This window comes from Acipenser ruthenus, chromosome 21 (genome assembly GCF_902713425.1).
Source record: "Acipenser ruthenus chromosome 21, fAciRut3.2 maternal haplotype, whole genome shotgun sequence".
NCBI classification, from domain to species: domain Eukaryota; kingdom Metazoa; phylum Chordata; class Actinopteri; order Acipenseriformes; family Acipenseridae; genus Acipenser; species Acipenser ruthenus.
The window spans coordinates 61,526-78,653 of record NC_081209.1 but is presented as its reverse complement, the minus strand read 5'-3'; the positions used below and the strand labels follow the sequence as shown (position 1 = coordinate 78,653).

At 38.6% G+C, this 17,128-nt stretch overlaps 1 protein-coding gene across 2 annotated transcripts in view; it reads right to left on the bottom strand.

Moving 5' to 3' along the window:
- Positions 1-17,128, bottom strand: part of LOC131699001 (serine/arginine repetitive matrix protein 4-like) — a 40,304-nt gene that overhangs the window by 4,774 nt on the left and 18,402 nt on the right. Inside the window, exons 2-11 of one of the 2 annotated variants that reach the window (XM_058994109.1) lie at positions 10,181-10,315; positions 8,205-8,306; positions 7,841-7,912; positions 7,419-7,445; positions 7,250-7,300; positions 6,423-6,509; positions 6,101-6,272; positions 854-1,173; positions 546-761; positions 14-124 (exon numbers count right to left, since the gene is read on the bottom strand). In XM_058994109.1, the coding sequence (XP_058850092.1) occupies positions 14-124; positions 546-761; positions 854-1,173; positions 6,101-6,272; positions 6,423-6,509; positions 7,250-7,300; positions 7,419-7,445; positions 7,841-7,912; positions 8,205-8,306; positions 10,181-10,315 (1,293 nt within the window). The remainder of the gene's footprint in view (positions 1-13; positions 125-545; positions 762-853; positions 1,174-6,100; positions 6,273-6,422; positions 6,510-7,249; positions 7,301-7,418; positions 7,446-7,840; positions 7,913-8,204; positions 8,307-10,180; positions 10,316-17,128) is intronic. The other variant, XM_058994110.1, reaches the window with a different exon arrangement.

Genomic DNA, 17,128 nt, shown 5'->3' with positions numbered 1-17,128 from the left:
TGGTTCCGTGTACCTGTCTGGGTTATATCGGGAGTAACTTGGGCTCCGACAGGACTGTGAGCTCCAGCTCTCCAAGCTCCTCTTCCGAGATTTTGCAGAGTAGCTGGAAGACCGGGAATAACAACTGAATAAAAGGGAATAGTTAGAAACCAGTTTATTTCAGCAATGTATCTGATAAGCTATCTCAACTTTCTACATCCCAGCAGATTACTTTTAAAGTGAAAAAACAGCTTTCAAAAGTCAAAGGAACCTGAATCTGAATATTAAATTCATCCGATAATTTAAAAGAAAACTAGTACTTTAGATCCCTTTTCTTTCACCTTTGAAAATGGGGTTGACTGTTGTTTTTAAAACTGTTGAATTCTTTTGCAAGTCCTTCCTAAGGCATTCGATAGATTAATAGGAATGTTATAATTTTAACCAACTAAATTCTTCCCTCAGATTGTGACAGAAGCAAGAGAGGAAGAGAGAGAGAGAGAGAGAGGGAGAGAGAGAGAGAGAGAGAGAGAGAGAGAGAGAGAGAGAGAGAGAGAGAGAGGGGGTACCTTTCCTCTGAAGACAGGGATCTTCTTCTGGAGTAGTCGGGGGAGAGTTTGTGCTCAGGGGAGCGTGAGAAATAGCTGGAGCTTCGAGAACTGCAGCTTCTGCTGCTGCTGTGCGAGTGTGTCCTTGACCGGCCTCTGAGATAGAGAGAGCCCCCTTTTGGTGAGGAGGTCCTACGCTTCTCCCCCACTGCCCCTAAACATGGAGAGGAAACCTCTCTGAAACAAAATAGGAAATGTTAACATTCACTGCTGGGAACACTTTGTAACAGTAGCACTGTATTAAACAACAGCTTGGCAAACAGACTCACCTTTCAATTTTGCTAGTGACTGGGCTGGCAGAGAGGAGAGGCTGACAGAGGGATGAGTAACTGCTCACAGAATTCCCAGAATCAGAGCCGCTGTCATCACCGTTGAATCGGAGTTTCTCCGGGGATGGTAACTCTACTTGATACACAATTTTTTTCTCTTCGTCGTCCTTTGACCTTGGCAGGCCTGTTTTTGTAGATGGCGGTGAGGATGTATCATTGCCAGAATCATAATCCTGATGACCTTTATGCTGATTGGACACAATGTCATGGTTGCTTTCCTTTTCGGTAAATAAACCAGCTGCAGACCCTGAGTGCTTTATCTGCAAACAGAAACAGAGATGATGTTGCTTTGCTAGAACAGCCAACAAGGACCAGCTTAAGCATCTACCTCTATGATGCACTGTTTATATTCTAAAAAGGCACGTACTCCCTACAGAACACATAGAAAAATTGTACTTCGGGACAGGAAAACTAGAAAGATTTAGACATCATGCAAATTTGTAGCATGCGAACAATGTAGAAAAAAAATGACGGAAACTTATAAGATAAATAAATAAACCCTAAAAAAACAAAAACAAACAAAAAAATCAAACTTAAACATAAAAAAGAAAGATAAAAGATGTGCATAAAACTGCATACTGCTTAAAATCGAGAGAGAGAGAGAGTGAGAGAGAGGAACTAAAGAAGAGCCCCAGTAAAAGCGTGGTCTTAAGAGGACATCGAACACACATCACACAATGGGCATTATGTACAAATTAAAAAACCCGCTAACAAATACATATTCCATCACTCTAACTACAAGCCCTCTGAAAGCTACATCTTTTGTGCTTTTTTCCTGTATGAAGAAATTTATTCTCTCCAGCGACCTAAATTAAATCCCTATGTCTGCGGATAGCATGACTTACCAATCAAGAATTCCTCCTTAAGTAGGTAAGGTGTAAGAAAAAGGGAAGAGCGGGCAACATAAGTGCATCATTAGAGTCGTAAATTACAAGAAAAAGACACATACCCTCTCTGCAAAACCCTGGGTTACTGTCAATTGGCATTTTTCTTTTTCTTTATTTTTTTCTTTATTTTTTTTTTAGTTCTAATTTTCCTGTTGGGTAAATTTAGAAATCACCATTTAATTTAGCACTGTAGATAAACAGACAAAAAAAAAACCTTTTAAAAGAATCAGTATAATGTTGGTGGTGCACTGGTGTGAGGCTGTAATGCATATTCTTTAAAGGGAATTCCGTTTACATTCATTTTAAAGCTACAGTAAATTAGATCGCTTTTCAATCGCTTAAAAAGCATTATTATTATTAGATTTAGAATTCTTTTTTATTACCAGGCGATCCCATTGAGATTCAAAGCTCTTGTACAAGGGAGACCTGCTTTGCACACTGAAGGGTCTGCTACCCTGTGCTTTCCATTTCCATTGAGCAGTGTATTGTTATGTGCGTTTAGTTTTAAACCTCTGGGTTCCATTTGGACAGCTGCCTCACAATATAATCAATTCAGTTTGGTTCAGACTGCCAGTAAGTATAAACACTATTAAAATAAATGGTTACCAATTGCACAAAAAAGGTTAGGGTTTAAGCAGGCAAACATGTTAGCAAATGATGGGATTTCACTTGAAACTCCCTATGGTTTGCAGGTACTATTGATCCCACAGTACTTGTTGTCTGTTTGTGTGTAATAAATGTAATGGGTGTTTTGGTCACTGGTTGTATTAATTAAAACAATATAAAAACATGCCTGTGGAGATATTTTCCTTGGTCACATGTAATATTGTAATTTTACACTGTCATGTTAGTGTTAGAAATTTGTAGATGCACGTTTTCAAAAGTTCAACCTGTTTTTTGGGACAACAGAATGCTAATTGTTGCATCTGTGCCATTTTGGTGATACACATTTAAACCACCCAGTTCTTGGAGGTGAATCACAATTAAAATATTTGAACCATATAATTACACATGAATGCCTGGAAGTGAAACACAATGAAATAACATTTAAAGAAAGTACAACTTTCCCAGAATCGTGCTCTAGCTACACTGCAGTGCAATCTTCTATTATCTGTCATAGCTGTGTTAGAAACATTGTATTTATTTTGATTTAATTTAGAACAATACCCACCTTTCCCCTATTCGCGTGGAATGCATTATTAGAAAGGAAATATAAACAAAATACCAAATTTGGATTGTATGTATCAAAAAAGCAAATGAATGATTTAATCAGTGCTACTTGTCACTGATAGTTTAAATAAATGTTAAATATTATTTCAATTTTATTTACACTTTGACATCAAAGATGGCTGTTGATACATATAGGCAATAGAAGGATTTGCAATGAAGGCAGTGCAGTAGGTCTTGTGAAGTGTAAAGAGTGCTATCGTGAATGTACACAGAGCATGTTCTGTACATCCTCTTAATGTTACAATTCATACGGAGACACTTTCAGGTGTATTAACTAAATGCACTTACACTTTGGTTACCCTTTACTAATATTTATGACATCCACTTAGCACACAATTATACGACTGGGGATAAAAGATGGAACTCCCTACCTTTACAACATGTATTTAACAAAGTGATTTTCACCATCATATGCTTTTGTGGTGAGAAAACTTACTGTATTACATAATGTAACAAAAGTACATTGTAGCCCATTGTAGTTAATGTATCTATATTCTGAAAGTGTAGCTCAGTATTTTGTGGCACATAAAGCTATAATCGTCCAAAAAGCTATAATTCAGTGGTCAAAGAAAAGGGCTTCCCGGCCACTGAGCAAGTCACTTAACCTCCTTGTGCTCCATCCTTCGGATGAGACGTAAAACCGAGGTCCTATTGCAAGTGACTCTGCAGCAGCAGTTGTGAGGCATAGTTCACCCTCTAGTCTCTGTAAGTCGCTTTGGATAAAAGCGTCTTCCAAATGATTAATTAATAATAATAATAATAATAATAATAATAATAATAATAATAATAATAATGTGTCTAATCTTTGGTGCACACATACTGTTACTAAATATTACCCCTCAAAAGCAAAAAGAATGTTGTTTCTTAATTTCAAAAAATGAGCAGGTTTTTAATGAAATATTTGTTCTTTTTGATAAGTGGTATGAAAATAAATAAAATAAACTCTGTTCCACACCAAGAGTGCCCAAAACAGTAGTTCACTGGACAAGACCTGTTTGAAAGGTAAAGAAGGACCTTTCTGACATGAAGGCCACCGCACACAACCTCTTTATTTAGTAACTATTGAAAATGACATGGCTGGCCACGAGAAAATAGAGATGAGGAATTCAATTCATTTCATAAAAAAATATCTATTGATTCCATTATCATTTTTATAATGTTTTAAAATGATTGTGTTGATACAGCCAAATCCAAGGTCATTTCAAACAGTGTTCAGCCTCATACTTTCAATGTCTGAAAGTATATCAGCTATGAAGTCAAAATAAAGAAAGAGGTCAAACACAGAGCATATCTAATTCAATAATCACACTACATGAACACTGTACGATGAAGACGTGTTGTCATAACAACCCACTATGCTGTTCTCCACACGTGTCGATCATGCGTTATTTATTTAAGCAGTATAAGCAGGGTATAAATGTCATTTTGCTTCATCAAAGGAATACATTTCTATGTGTGTACCCACATAGGATGTGCAAACGAACCAGCACAATGTGGCTGTAAGATCCCTAGACTAAGACAAATGTTGTTTTATCAATGATTCTGTAGATAGAAACACATTACAGTGAATTTGCTTTACAAGGAGGTTTGGCAGACTGCATCTCTTGTTACTTTGTATAGTTTTAGATGCAGGAAAGCATCAAACTGCATGCATGCAGCTTGCAGCACTGCAGCATGGTGCAGCTAACCAGACTGCACTATTGTGGTTTACCTAGTGGAGCCACCACTCTGCAAGGATCATTCAACGATTTCCAGGCTTTACAACAAGACAGTAGATTATCAATGACATTCTAGAATCCCTGCAGAAATGTAACTGAACTCCAGACTGTGAACCTGCTCGCCACTCCAGACTGCACATTGCAGCAGGGTATAGCTGTGGGGTGAGTCAGGAACCAACTGAGAGACAGACAACAAAGGGAGAGCTACATCTCCTGAAGCTTTCATTTAGTAATCTAGGCCCAGCGATGGCATTTTAGAGAGAGGCTTTGTTTTTCTGATTAGCAATATATTTCCATTAATATCTACTGCCCTGACGCTGAACACTATGGGTTCTTAATGAGAGCACTGATTGTTGTATCTGCAAGGGTAGTGATTGTAAATGTTCCTTTTTTAACAATAGTTTCATCATTTGTGCCTTTTGCGGGGCAATCTTCATCTATCAGTTAGAAATGTGTTTTTACTGCAATATACCTCATTGTTTCCTTAATGATGCCATTTATAAACAGAAAGAAATAGAACTTCGATTTCACTTTAAATAAATGAAGAAACAAGGCAATCAGGGACCAGGTGAGATAGGACGTGAAATATATTGTGATACTGAATTGTTTTCTGTTTTGTTTTGCAGCAAGCAAACACACAATATTAAGCCAAGAATAGAGAACATTTACAAACCACTGTTGTTCAGGATTAATACTGAATTGCGTTCCCGCCTTACAATTAACAACCAAGCGAGCAAGATGGGCTGAATGGCCTCCTCTCATTTGTAAACTTTCTTATGTTCTTATGTTCTTCTTAATTGTTTTGGGAACTATGGGTTTTTGTTTTGTTTTGTCAGTGCCAGTAGTAGTTAGTTAAATTGTAGTTTGTGACCACTGCTGAGCTATTTCTGTCATTCTTTATTTAAATTACTTAAATACGCACTGTTCATATGGATTCTTCTGTGACCATATGGCCAAAGATTTTCTGATTTTCCAAATACAAATTGAAAGAATGGTGAGCTGATCTCTATATGGCGCTAGTAAAGTTGTGTATTCAGCCTTTTGTTGCCCTTAAATAACAAGTACTGCTGTTGAATTATACACACATTCTGCATCCCTTATTTCTGAGTGATTATCGGCCCAGACCACAGAAAGGTTGGCATTATTTCATAGGGCTGTTCCATTGTAAAGTGCCCTCGGTATGGAGTGCATGCTGTCTTTCTGTGTTAATAAACACCCTTTCATTCTTTTGATAATGTAGCCATTAATAAGTAATATAATTATAAACCAACTTTGTTTTACATGGCCTTGATAGAGTTATACAATCTTCATCATGGCAGGAGGGACCTATTGATAATGTGAGTGACACTTACAATTGTGTCGGAGGAGATGGAGCAGTGATTCAGAGGGGCTTTGCACCCGGGCATGTCTGACCGCACCCATGTTGAGCCGCCCTGTTCCACAGAGTTGGGCAGGTTTCCACTGGAGGTGTGGCGCCTTGCTGGGCTTCGCAGGCTTCCTGCTTCTGGAGACCTTCGTCTGTGTCTTAAACCAGAAGCAAAACAGGAATGTTGAGCCATTAAAAAAAAATGCAAAGAAAATGTGTAGATACATGCACTACAACACCTTCAATTCTATTCACCATGAAATCGGTGACATGCTTGATAAAAAAGAATATATATGAATTCCTCTTACCTGCTGTTGCTGCTTGAGGAATGCCTGGTGGAACTCCCGGATTCAGAGTGCCGGCAGCGGTGCCTCCTTCGGGAATGACTCCGAGACCTGACAGGAATATGGGATGGAGGAATATTATTCACAGACACACAGAGCAGCAGTGGCAGCCTCTGGCACAAAAGATTTCTGATCAGAACTTGTGCCATGTGTAGCATGTCTACCAACGTCATGTCTAGCAACTTCATTTATTCTTCTGTAGCCTTCAATAATAGAGTTCCAAAATATATACTGTATGATTTGTAATGCACGTTCAAAATAAGTTATATTTACAATTAGGAATTGGATATGGCTCTGGTATGTATATGGGCACATCCTACAGTCCAGTCTGCATCAGAGCCCCTATATAGAAGGGTCTATTGTGATATGCATATATACAGAACTGTGCGCTTCCCATGTTCAATTACCTGTATATAAAAGTGATGTTTAAAACTACCACGTTTATGTCCCCTGAGTGGTCATTATAAGCACTTTTACACCTTTTAAGCTTGATAACATTTTGTTCATCAAAAGTTTAACAAAGACAATTTAGTGCTGTATCACTGCATCAGGTCTAACACAGTGTCCTAATTAGCATTCCCTAAAATAATGAAACAGCCCAAGTGTACGGTATTGGAATACATTTCACCAGGGACAGTGTATACTAATCACACAACCTTCCCCGCTGGCCATGAGCCAAACGAGACTCCACTTGAAAATTATATTTTGTATCCAGGGGAATGGAGGTTGTAATTGTTAAATTCAGCCTTACAATATAATTACAATTCAATTACTGGCATGGTAGGACCTACCTTTTCCTGTGCTTTCTCTCAACTTTTCTTTTACTTTTTGGGGTTGAAGAACTAAATGGAAAAAAAAACAATATCAAGGTTTTGAACGCAAGCTCTCTGAATACATTTTGAACATAAATCTACATATCACTGTGATTTAAAGTAAAATATTTACTCCACAAGTACTGACCTATGTCTTCTCTTTTCTGATGCAGACCTGCAGTAAAACAAAATAATAAAAGTTAATAAAAGTGTGCATTTGTGCTTGAAACAGCAGCTTTCTGTCTCTGGGTCTGCTTCCTGCCAGTAACCAGCCTTGGCCACAATGCTACCCTTTCACAGCTACCCTTTCACAGTAGATACATTGCGTCAGAAAAAATGTGCTTTTTGGAGGTTATTGCATTTTCACTTTTTAAAGTTTTCAATTACAAAGCTGTCTTGAAGATAATAAAATAAATGTGGTTTTGTTTGGACCATCAGGCCCATATGCTTTTAATACAACATTAATATAGAGATCAACTCCTGTACAGTCACTAGCATGAGGCTACCACAGTTACAGAGATCAACTCCTGTACAGTCACTAGCATGTGGATACTACAGTAAGAAAAATACCTATTTCTTTTTCTTTTCCTTGAGCTCTTCTTTTTCTTCTTTCTTACGGGAGATGGGCTGTATGAAGGAGACCTATTGAAAAGCAGTAAAGATATAATGAGGCACTCCAGACATGCATTTATTATTTACCAAATTGTAGGTGATGAGATGCTTACAATGACACAACCCTCTGGTCAAGAGTCGAGAGCCCTAACCACTACTCCACACTGCTGCCCACAACCCGCTCCACATGTTGACCAGGGTTCTCTTTCCTTTAAAATACCTCAAGATCGGGCTGAATAGAGCCCCTGCTGAGCTTTCTGCAAGCCACATGAAAGGGTATCCAGGACTTGTTATTAGTTTGAAAGTGAGCCAGTCCACTGACCTCCTTCTTCTCTTGCGGTCAGACTTCTTCTTCTTCTTCTTCTTCTTCTTCTTCTTCCCCTTGGGTGCAGGTGGAGGGGAGAGATCCTCATCAAAGGATAGGCTGCACAGAGACATATACAGAGATTGTTTTGTTTTAGTTTTCAATTATTATTTATGCCATATCCAAATGCAGAGCAGTGCACATTTGCTACAGTTTCCCTAACATGGAACACAAATTCTTGTTAGTATTAATATATCTAAACACCAGGTGCACCCAAGAGCCCTAGCATGAAGCATGGCCAGCGCAGTCTTAGTTAATGTAGCCACTAAACCAAAACCCAATATCCCGGCTTTAAAAACAACAACAGCTCTTATCTGGAGGAACTTTCTCAAGACTGGGTTAACTGCAATACAGCATCTCTACCTCCTTCGCTCTAAAGCTTTCACAGCACTATGGGCTCTGGGTTTTTAAAGAGCAAGCAGTGCACTAATTCCTTTGCACTTCACAGCTATTATTATTACTCCACCATCGCAGCACCAGTGCAGTGGAATCGAAGCAACTCCACCATCGCAGCACCAGTGCAGTGGAATCGAAGCTCTATTAATACTCCACCATCGCAGCAACAGTGCAGTGGAATCGAAGCTCTATTAATACTTTACCATCGCAGCACCAGTGCAGTGGAATTGAAGCTCTATTCATACTCTACCATCGCAGCACCAGTGCAGTGGAATCAAAGCTCTATTAATACTCCACCATCGCAGCAACAGTGCAGTGGAATTGAAGCTCTATTCATACTCTACCATCGCAGCACCAGTGCAGTGGAATCGAAGCTCTATTAATACTTTACCATCGCAACACCAGTGCAGTGGAATCGAAGCTCTATTAATACTATACCATCGCAGCACCAGTGCAGTGGAATCGAAGTAGAAACACTTCAAAGTTTTTCTTATTAAAATGCAGGTTGAGTGTGTTTAGCACTAATATGTTAATTTTGATCCATATATTTAAATGTGTCTCTTGTCAAATCCCATCTGTTCCACTGTAGATTCAATCTCTAAAGGTCCACTTCATTTGCACAGTGAGTGCTTGGTGCCAATGGAGCCCTTTGAAGCAGCTCAGCCTTTATTAATGTGGCCTTTCAGGTGGTGAGATCTGCAATAACGGGTCTTGAACAGCAATCCATTTGGACAGCATCACTCGGGTGAGGCTGAAAATGAGTTTATCATGAAAACCGGGGGGCGTTTTGAAAATATTAAATTAAATGGCTTGAATTAGATACGAGTTGCTGAGCATGTATGGAGAGACTTGTGCAGTAAATATTGTATATTAAAAAACAAGGAGACATTCAGAAAAAGGAGGAGGCTGGGCTTGTGTCTGGCGCTTTCTGTGCTAAATTTTTACAAACTGGCCAGTCAGTATGGAAGCGTAAACTATAAGTCAATGTACAAAATGATATTTTACTACCTAGTATTAATTTGAATCATCTAACAACACAATTCATGTTTGTTTATGTTTGTGTTCCAGTCTCCAGTTTTGTTTGTCAAGAAGTAACTGGAACCATTAACTGCATTAGAATTGGTTTTCATCTTTTCCAAAATGAAAGTAAAATGCAGCTACCTAGTACCCTACTTCATCAAGCCTGTGTGCTGGGTTAATTAAGTAGTAAAATGCAGCTACCTAGCACCCTACTTCATCAAGCCTGGGTGCTGGGTTAATTAAGTAGTAAAATGCAGCTACCTAGCACCCTACTTCATCAAGCCTGGGTGCTGGGTTAATTAAGTAGTAAAATGCAGCTGCATAGCACCCTACTTCATCAAGCCTGGGTGCTGGGTCATTAAGTAGGTTTTTTCCCTTCAGCAGGATTCGAATGAGTAATCCTTTCACTATCAGGCAGGCAAAGTGAATGCAGGGATACGCTTAGGAGATGCATACTGATTGACTGGGTTCCCTTCATTGTGTTTCGGGGCTGTGTAATCCCAATGGGAGTCACTCACCTAGGTGACCTGTGGTGGCTGCGGTGCTTGCTTTCCCTTGCCTTGATACATCCATTCCTGTCTGAGGTCTGCTCTGTCATGACTGCAGGCTTTCCTTCATCTGCTTCTGAAGCTTGACAGTTTGATGTGTCGCTGCTAGAGAAAGATAAAGGGGAAATTTAGATGCTTCGCCAGCTAGAACGGTGGTTAAAATCAAAATACAGTAATGGTTCCTGTCTTGCAGTAGGAGGCTCATTGGTTCTAGATTCTAGATTCAGATCTTCCCAGTGCAAGTATCATTATTTCATTGTTCCATAATTCACAAATCTGGTTCATTTATGGTTAGGCCACAGTAGCAATACATTGTGCATATACATACACTGGGAAGCCTGCAGTAACAATACAGTGTGCATAGACATACACTGGGAAGCCTGCAGTAACAATACAGTGTGCATAGACATACACTGGGCAGCCTGCAGTAACAATACAGTGTGCATATACATACACTGGGCAGCCTGCAGTAACAATACAGTGTGCATATACATACACTGGGCAGCCTGCAGTAACAATACAGTGTGCATAGACATACACTGGGCAGCCTGCAGTAACAATACAGTGTGCATAGACATACACTGGGCAGCCTGCAGTAACAATACAGTGTGCATATACATACACTGGGCAGCCTGCAGTAACAATACAGTGTGCATAGACATACACTGAGCAGCCTGCAGTAACAATACAGTGTGCATAGACATACACTGGGCAGCCTGCAGTAACAATACAGTGTGCATAGACATACACTGGGCAGCCTGCAGTAACAATACAGTGTGCATAGACATACACTGGGCAGCCTGCAGTAACACTCTTTTTGGGCTATTCTGAACAAGCATGATTTAATTATATCTACTAATTATTGTATTGCCTTTATATTCAAATTTCATTGCCAGGAGCTGCGGGAGACAATATGATTACTGACTCACATATTATTCAAATTGAAGTGAAGCAGCAAATCCAACACAAAACGAAAACACAAACCATGAAGAAAAAATCCACTCTAGCTCATAGAGTCAGACAGAACAGCATGTCTGTCCCTAGCAATGCAGAACCTAATCCACCGTAAGTAATAGCATCTTATTATGACAATATTGCTGGACTAACAGATAAACAACAGCATCATCCTAGAACACCTTTTTGTTCAAATGTATTTCCACACCACCACCAGCAAACCAAGCTAGCCTCTCTAACCAGAGTCTTGAGGTTGTAGCTAATGTACTGGCATGATCTTCAAACACAGAGGTACATCTACAATGAGCATTTCAGAGCAGCCTGACCTCTGCATGTGAAGGTCAGAAAACAGCAGTGAGATGCTCTATATCATTGACCATGCAGGTGAACAGGTGCGTAGACCCACACAGGAGCATCTCAGCATGCTGAAATACTACTCTCTATGCAATAAAACATTACTGGAACACCCATGTTAGCTTCTGAATCAGTACCACACACTGGGATAGTTCTGTATCTCTGCCAGTACCACACACTGGGATAGTTCTGTATCTCTGCCAGTACCACACAATGGGATATTTCTGTATCTCTGCCATCTCTTATATTATGCGCCCGCGCCTCTCGCTGTGTGTCATGCCTTTCACGTACTTTATTCCAGACCCCAATAAAATCTGAAGCCTACCAATGTCGGCATTCTAATGAGCTGTCAGTTTAAAAGCTCCCCTTCACATGCTTCAATTGCCCTGACATTCTGAGCCTCATTTTCACATCTCAAGGTTGTGAGACACCGAGGGGAGGCTTTAACAAAGGGAGTTTAATAATAAAACGGAGAGGAAGAAGGGATCACGTACAAGAAAATAACGCTATTAACTTAAAAGCCCTTCATAAACCCATACATCTGGAAAATATTGGGACCGGCTTGTCTCAGTGCTTTTAGATGAAGACAGAAAGTCAATCTACCAATAGTTACACATCACTTTGCAACAGCAACAGACTGAATCACATAATAATATATAATATGATATCTTTATTATTATATAGCGCCTTTCATAGTGGACCACCATCACAAAACGCTTTATAGAGGTAGGCTGTGAATTATATGGAGCGTCACTTACAATAGGATGTTGATTTAACATCTCATCCACAGGATGGAGCACAAGAAGGTTAAGTGTCTTGCTCAGGATCACACATTGAGTCAGTCAATGGCAGTGGTGGGATTTGAAGCAGTGACCTTCAAGCCCTGGACTTTCTTGGTGTAGGTATGGAGCACATGGGAATATAATTTAATAGGTTTTTAAATTATAATCTGGAAATAAAGTCAGCAAATGCATATGCAATATTAAAAATGAGATAAGAACATCCTGGCATAAATCATTTGTTACATGATTGTTAATCCTTGAAAGAACCTTATATGAAAACAATACTATAGTATACTGTAGTTCTGCACTAAACCGTGTGATCTATAGAAACAGTACTGATCTGGGCCGCCGCACACTGCATGGGAACTTTCTTTTTTTTTTTGACACCCAAGTTCACCCCGAGCAACTTCAAAGAACGCAGTTCATTCAGAATTCACTTAGATCTAAAAACATAAATCATGTCTCATAGATACATTTCAAAGAATCGATCATTTTGTACTGAAGTCAGTATTGGGCTATTTCTTAAATTGAGAAATCCAGCTGTCAAACTAAAAGTAGAACAGAAATCCCAGAAACATGAGCCAGCTTTAAAAACTAAAAGAAAATATACTAGCGGTACATGGTATGGCTGGTTCAAGTCAGTATTCTGTATGGCTTTACATGGGGCTGCATGACTTGCTATTATTATCAAGTATGTCTCTTTCAGATTGCACAGGTTTTACCTGTCATTTCCACAAGGGTTGGCACCTGCACAAACTTTCTTGAAAACAAGAGACATTAAAAGTATTTGACAACCATCAATCTCTTCCACTTGAAATGCAGGGCAGGGCTTTTTCAGTGACAAATGGAACTTTTCTAACAGTCATCTTTAGTACTGCTGTGTTTGTTTAGTAGCTCAGGACAAGCACTGACATTTCAAAACTTTTGTCCATAGCTGTACATAGAGAGTCTCTGCAATGCAGTTCAAAACCAGATGACATTTCAAATACAACATGAAAACACATTACGAAGCAGAGATTGCACAACGGCACTAGTCACCTTTATTCATTTGCAATCTGAAAAAACCCAATCATCTCTTTAGTTTGTTCCATCCTGAAACATCGTCCATGTTCTGCATGTTGCAACTCTGGTATTTTCCAACAGGTACTCATTAACCGTGGTGACTAATGACATTTAAATCAGCTCTCTGCAGGGAGAGGAATCACCTTGAAATATTAAGCAAATGGGTGAGCATACAGTATGCAAAGATACTTAGATGATGAATGGACAATGCAGCCCTTGTCTGCAAACTCCCAGAGGAAATCTACTATCAATTAACTCCATTTCCCAAATAAGGAAACCACACCAGCTCTACATATGGATGACTTTGTTGTTGGTATTTAGCATTCTGTGCTTGTAACAGCCTTGGAAGGTGTATCAAATTGGCTCATACATTTCATCTCTTCTGCTCTACTTTTAAGGCTTAGCAATTTCCAAGGAGTCTCTCTCTACTGGATTTGCAAGTTATAAAATATATGACATGTTTATTCTGAATTTACTTAGCATAACTTAACTGAGCAAAGCCGAATATTTTAAAAAGTTTTCAGTCGAAACAATGCAGATGATGATTACCCCTTTGCTCCAACACGGCCGGCAGCAAGCACGACTTAAACCGAAACTATACTTTAGCCAGTTTTAAAAAGAATGAAAATAACTATAGTTCCTTAACATCTGCTCAGAATGAAACCATTGTTTAACAAATATGAAATATACTACTCTTAATTATACAATTATACAAGCATGGACATGGCAGTTTAGGAACTTCGACTTGATGTGTTTGATTGTAACCCACCAGTTATCACCAAGGGTACCTTGTATCTTGAAATGTATTAACTGACTTAATGGAAATTTAAACAAATAACAAATAATAATAATAATAATAATAATAATAATAATAATAATAATAATAATAATAATAATATTACATTGATATAACTGTATGGATGTGTTATTAGCAGCCTTACAGAGTGCTACTATATTTGTACTATATATTCAGTAATTTATGTCATAATAGAGAATTAAGTATTAATTTATCATACATGAAAAATGCACACACACACACACACACACACGCACACACACGCATGCTCAAAGAGATTCTTTGATTGGGTTATATACCTTGATACTTTCATTCAAGAAGTTTTTTTTTCCAGAACCCAAGTTCCTTTCATAGTTACAAAGGAGTCATTGCAGAGCTTTATGGTCCTTCACGACTGAGTGTCAGTTTGAAAGCTCTCTTGAATAGAGTTCTGAATGAAATCGATTCCTCCATCAGGGATAGACCTTCAAGCTGGGAATTTATGGTGGGGCTTTCAAAGCTATAAGCACCTCAGTTTATTGTGGACAGTTTATAGCTGTTAAAGCCCTGCAACTATGCTGGCAGGTGAAATCCTCTGGAATTGTTATCGTATACCACAAACTGGAAAATGATTGTGAACAGTAAATGGACGATTCAATATTGAGCACACTTTTCTCGGAGGTGGAGTAGGGTCACAATGACATATAAAATACATGTTGCTTTAAGGCAACCCAAAGCAACACACACTCACACACAGACATCTTCTAACATACTGTAAAACACAATGGAAAATGCAAAATTAATAAATATGTATGGGTTTTTTTCTTTTTAGTTTTTTTTTAGATACTGTCAAATCCTGCACCATCTGTTGTGCAATAAATGTTTTGCTGCCGTTGATGACCAGTGTCTACGGTTCAGGTTTTGCTCAGGTTGAATATTGCCTCTTGTCTCCTCATTGAGATCTTGTCGTGTTTTGTTCTACTATGTGCTTTAAGAGCAGCTCTTGGGTAAAGGGAGGTTCTGCTACTTGCCAGCAGTACCATCTTGAGGATAATTGCCATTGTGGCCGATTTCTGTTGTCAAAATGCTGACAGATGGCCACCAATCAGAGGCAGAAACAACAGGAGGGACTCTGGAGAATAGAGCGTTATTATCAATAGTGCTGCTGAACAAGAAGAGCAATTTAGAAAATTGCAAAAAGCATGTCAGCGGTTGAACCTACAAATGTGTTAACCATTATAATTTTTTTTGCAACTAGAATCAACTGATGCTTCTGTTTGTTATAAACAGCCTAAAGAAAAGTATATAGACTAAAAAATATATATTTTGGGGTGTGAGGATGAGTTAAGGCAGTATTAGTATCGTGAGAAACAAATGTGGGCTGATTCTGCTTGAAAGGAACCAAATTGTACCAATTTTTTTTCTTCTTAAAAACGTATTTTTTACTTTTTCATACAGTATACTATTTTTTTTCCATTTCTCAATCCAAATCCTAAAGCAACATTATTAATTATGTATAGTCTTGATTTCTGTTAGAGGAAACAGTACTAGTTGGGTTTTGTCTACTTTTTGCAGGCTCTGAAAACCAGCTTATACTGACACGCCATGTTTCCGGAAGCTATCTCTAAATTGCAATTCAGCTGTTTATCTACCTGTGAATATTTTCCTAGTTTTATCTCAAATCTGATTGAGCAGGTTCAGGATTAATACGTCGGAGATCAAATGACCTCAACATGCATCTCTGATTTGAAATGAATCCAATGAAAGGCCAATAAAACAAGAGAGCAGATTAGTTGTGTCTTGGCCTGTGAAATGACAACAAATTGATCCTCCCAGAGATGCCAATTGAACAAAAAGTTTTGATCCCAGGAATTTGATCTGCTTTTTAAAAAGACATTAGAAACACTGGGATGGTATCCATCATTTCTTATTTCCCAGATCAATTCCACTCAGTCTATATAGGGTACAATTATTTCATGCATCATGCATTTCATATTCCCCGTCATGCAAACTGACAAGTCAGTTTAAAAGCTTATTTTATTCTCTTATGTAGTAAGCAGCAATAACAAGTGTACTTAACAGCACCATGAAGCTTTTTTAATTAATGAAAAAAAATCAACGTACTTGAAGCAAAAGCTTCAGTAGAGTGCCACTGAGACACCACAATATAATCTTAGAACTAGTAATGGTGGTTGCCATGCCATCCACACGATGACTGCAGAACCCCATGTTACTCACCACATAGGCAACAGGTCATTACGCTTGTCTTCAGCTCCCAGTTTTAAGGGAGTAAATGAAATTCATTTTGTTCAAATAGGAATCAGAAAAGCAGTATAGATTGTCAAATACACAAGTAGTTTTTAGTTTGCTTTACCACGCATCGCCTGGCTTTTAACATATTTACATCACTAAACACTCTTGCATTGCCTCATTCCCAATTACGAAAAGAGAAGATCTGATCAGGTATTAATGCATTTTGCAGAAATGGCTAATGCCCTTTGTTCCCTATAATCAGCTTTGTATCTGGTGTTTTTTTATTAAACACACATTTCAACGGCAACTCATTCTCAGTTCTGGGGTTTATTGCCAATGATGGTGTCATTCAATACCATTTACTGCCACTGTTACAGTAGGTTTAGTCACTGATCTACTGCAGTAACAAGAGCTTACCCTACAACTGACCTTTGGAAAAAGGCAGATCTTAACATTATATTCTATCTTATGCAATACTTCAGTTCACGTCTAAGTTATTGATTTGAATTTCTCTGCATCGATGCCCGTTGTTTATACTCATGAAGCTATTGTGTACCTTTTCCTAGATGGTGTCAGTGTGATTTTATTGAGGGTTCGATGTGTTTTTGGCATCACTGGGAACTGGAATATCTTCTTTCTGAAGGGGATATACTGAGATCCAACAGGCCTGCTTTCCTCAAGGAAACATTCAAGTGTGATGAGTTTCTTCTGCATGAATCTGTCAGTCAGGAGCATTTC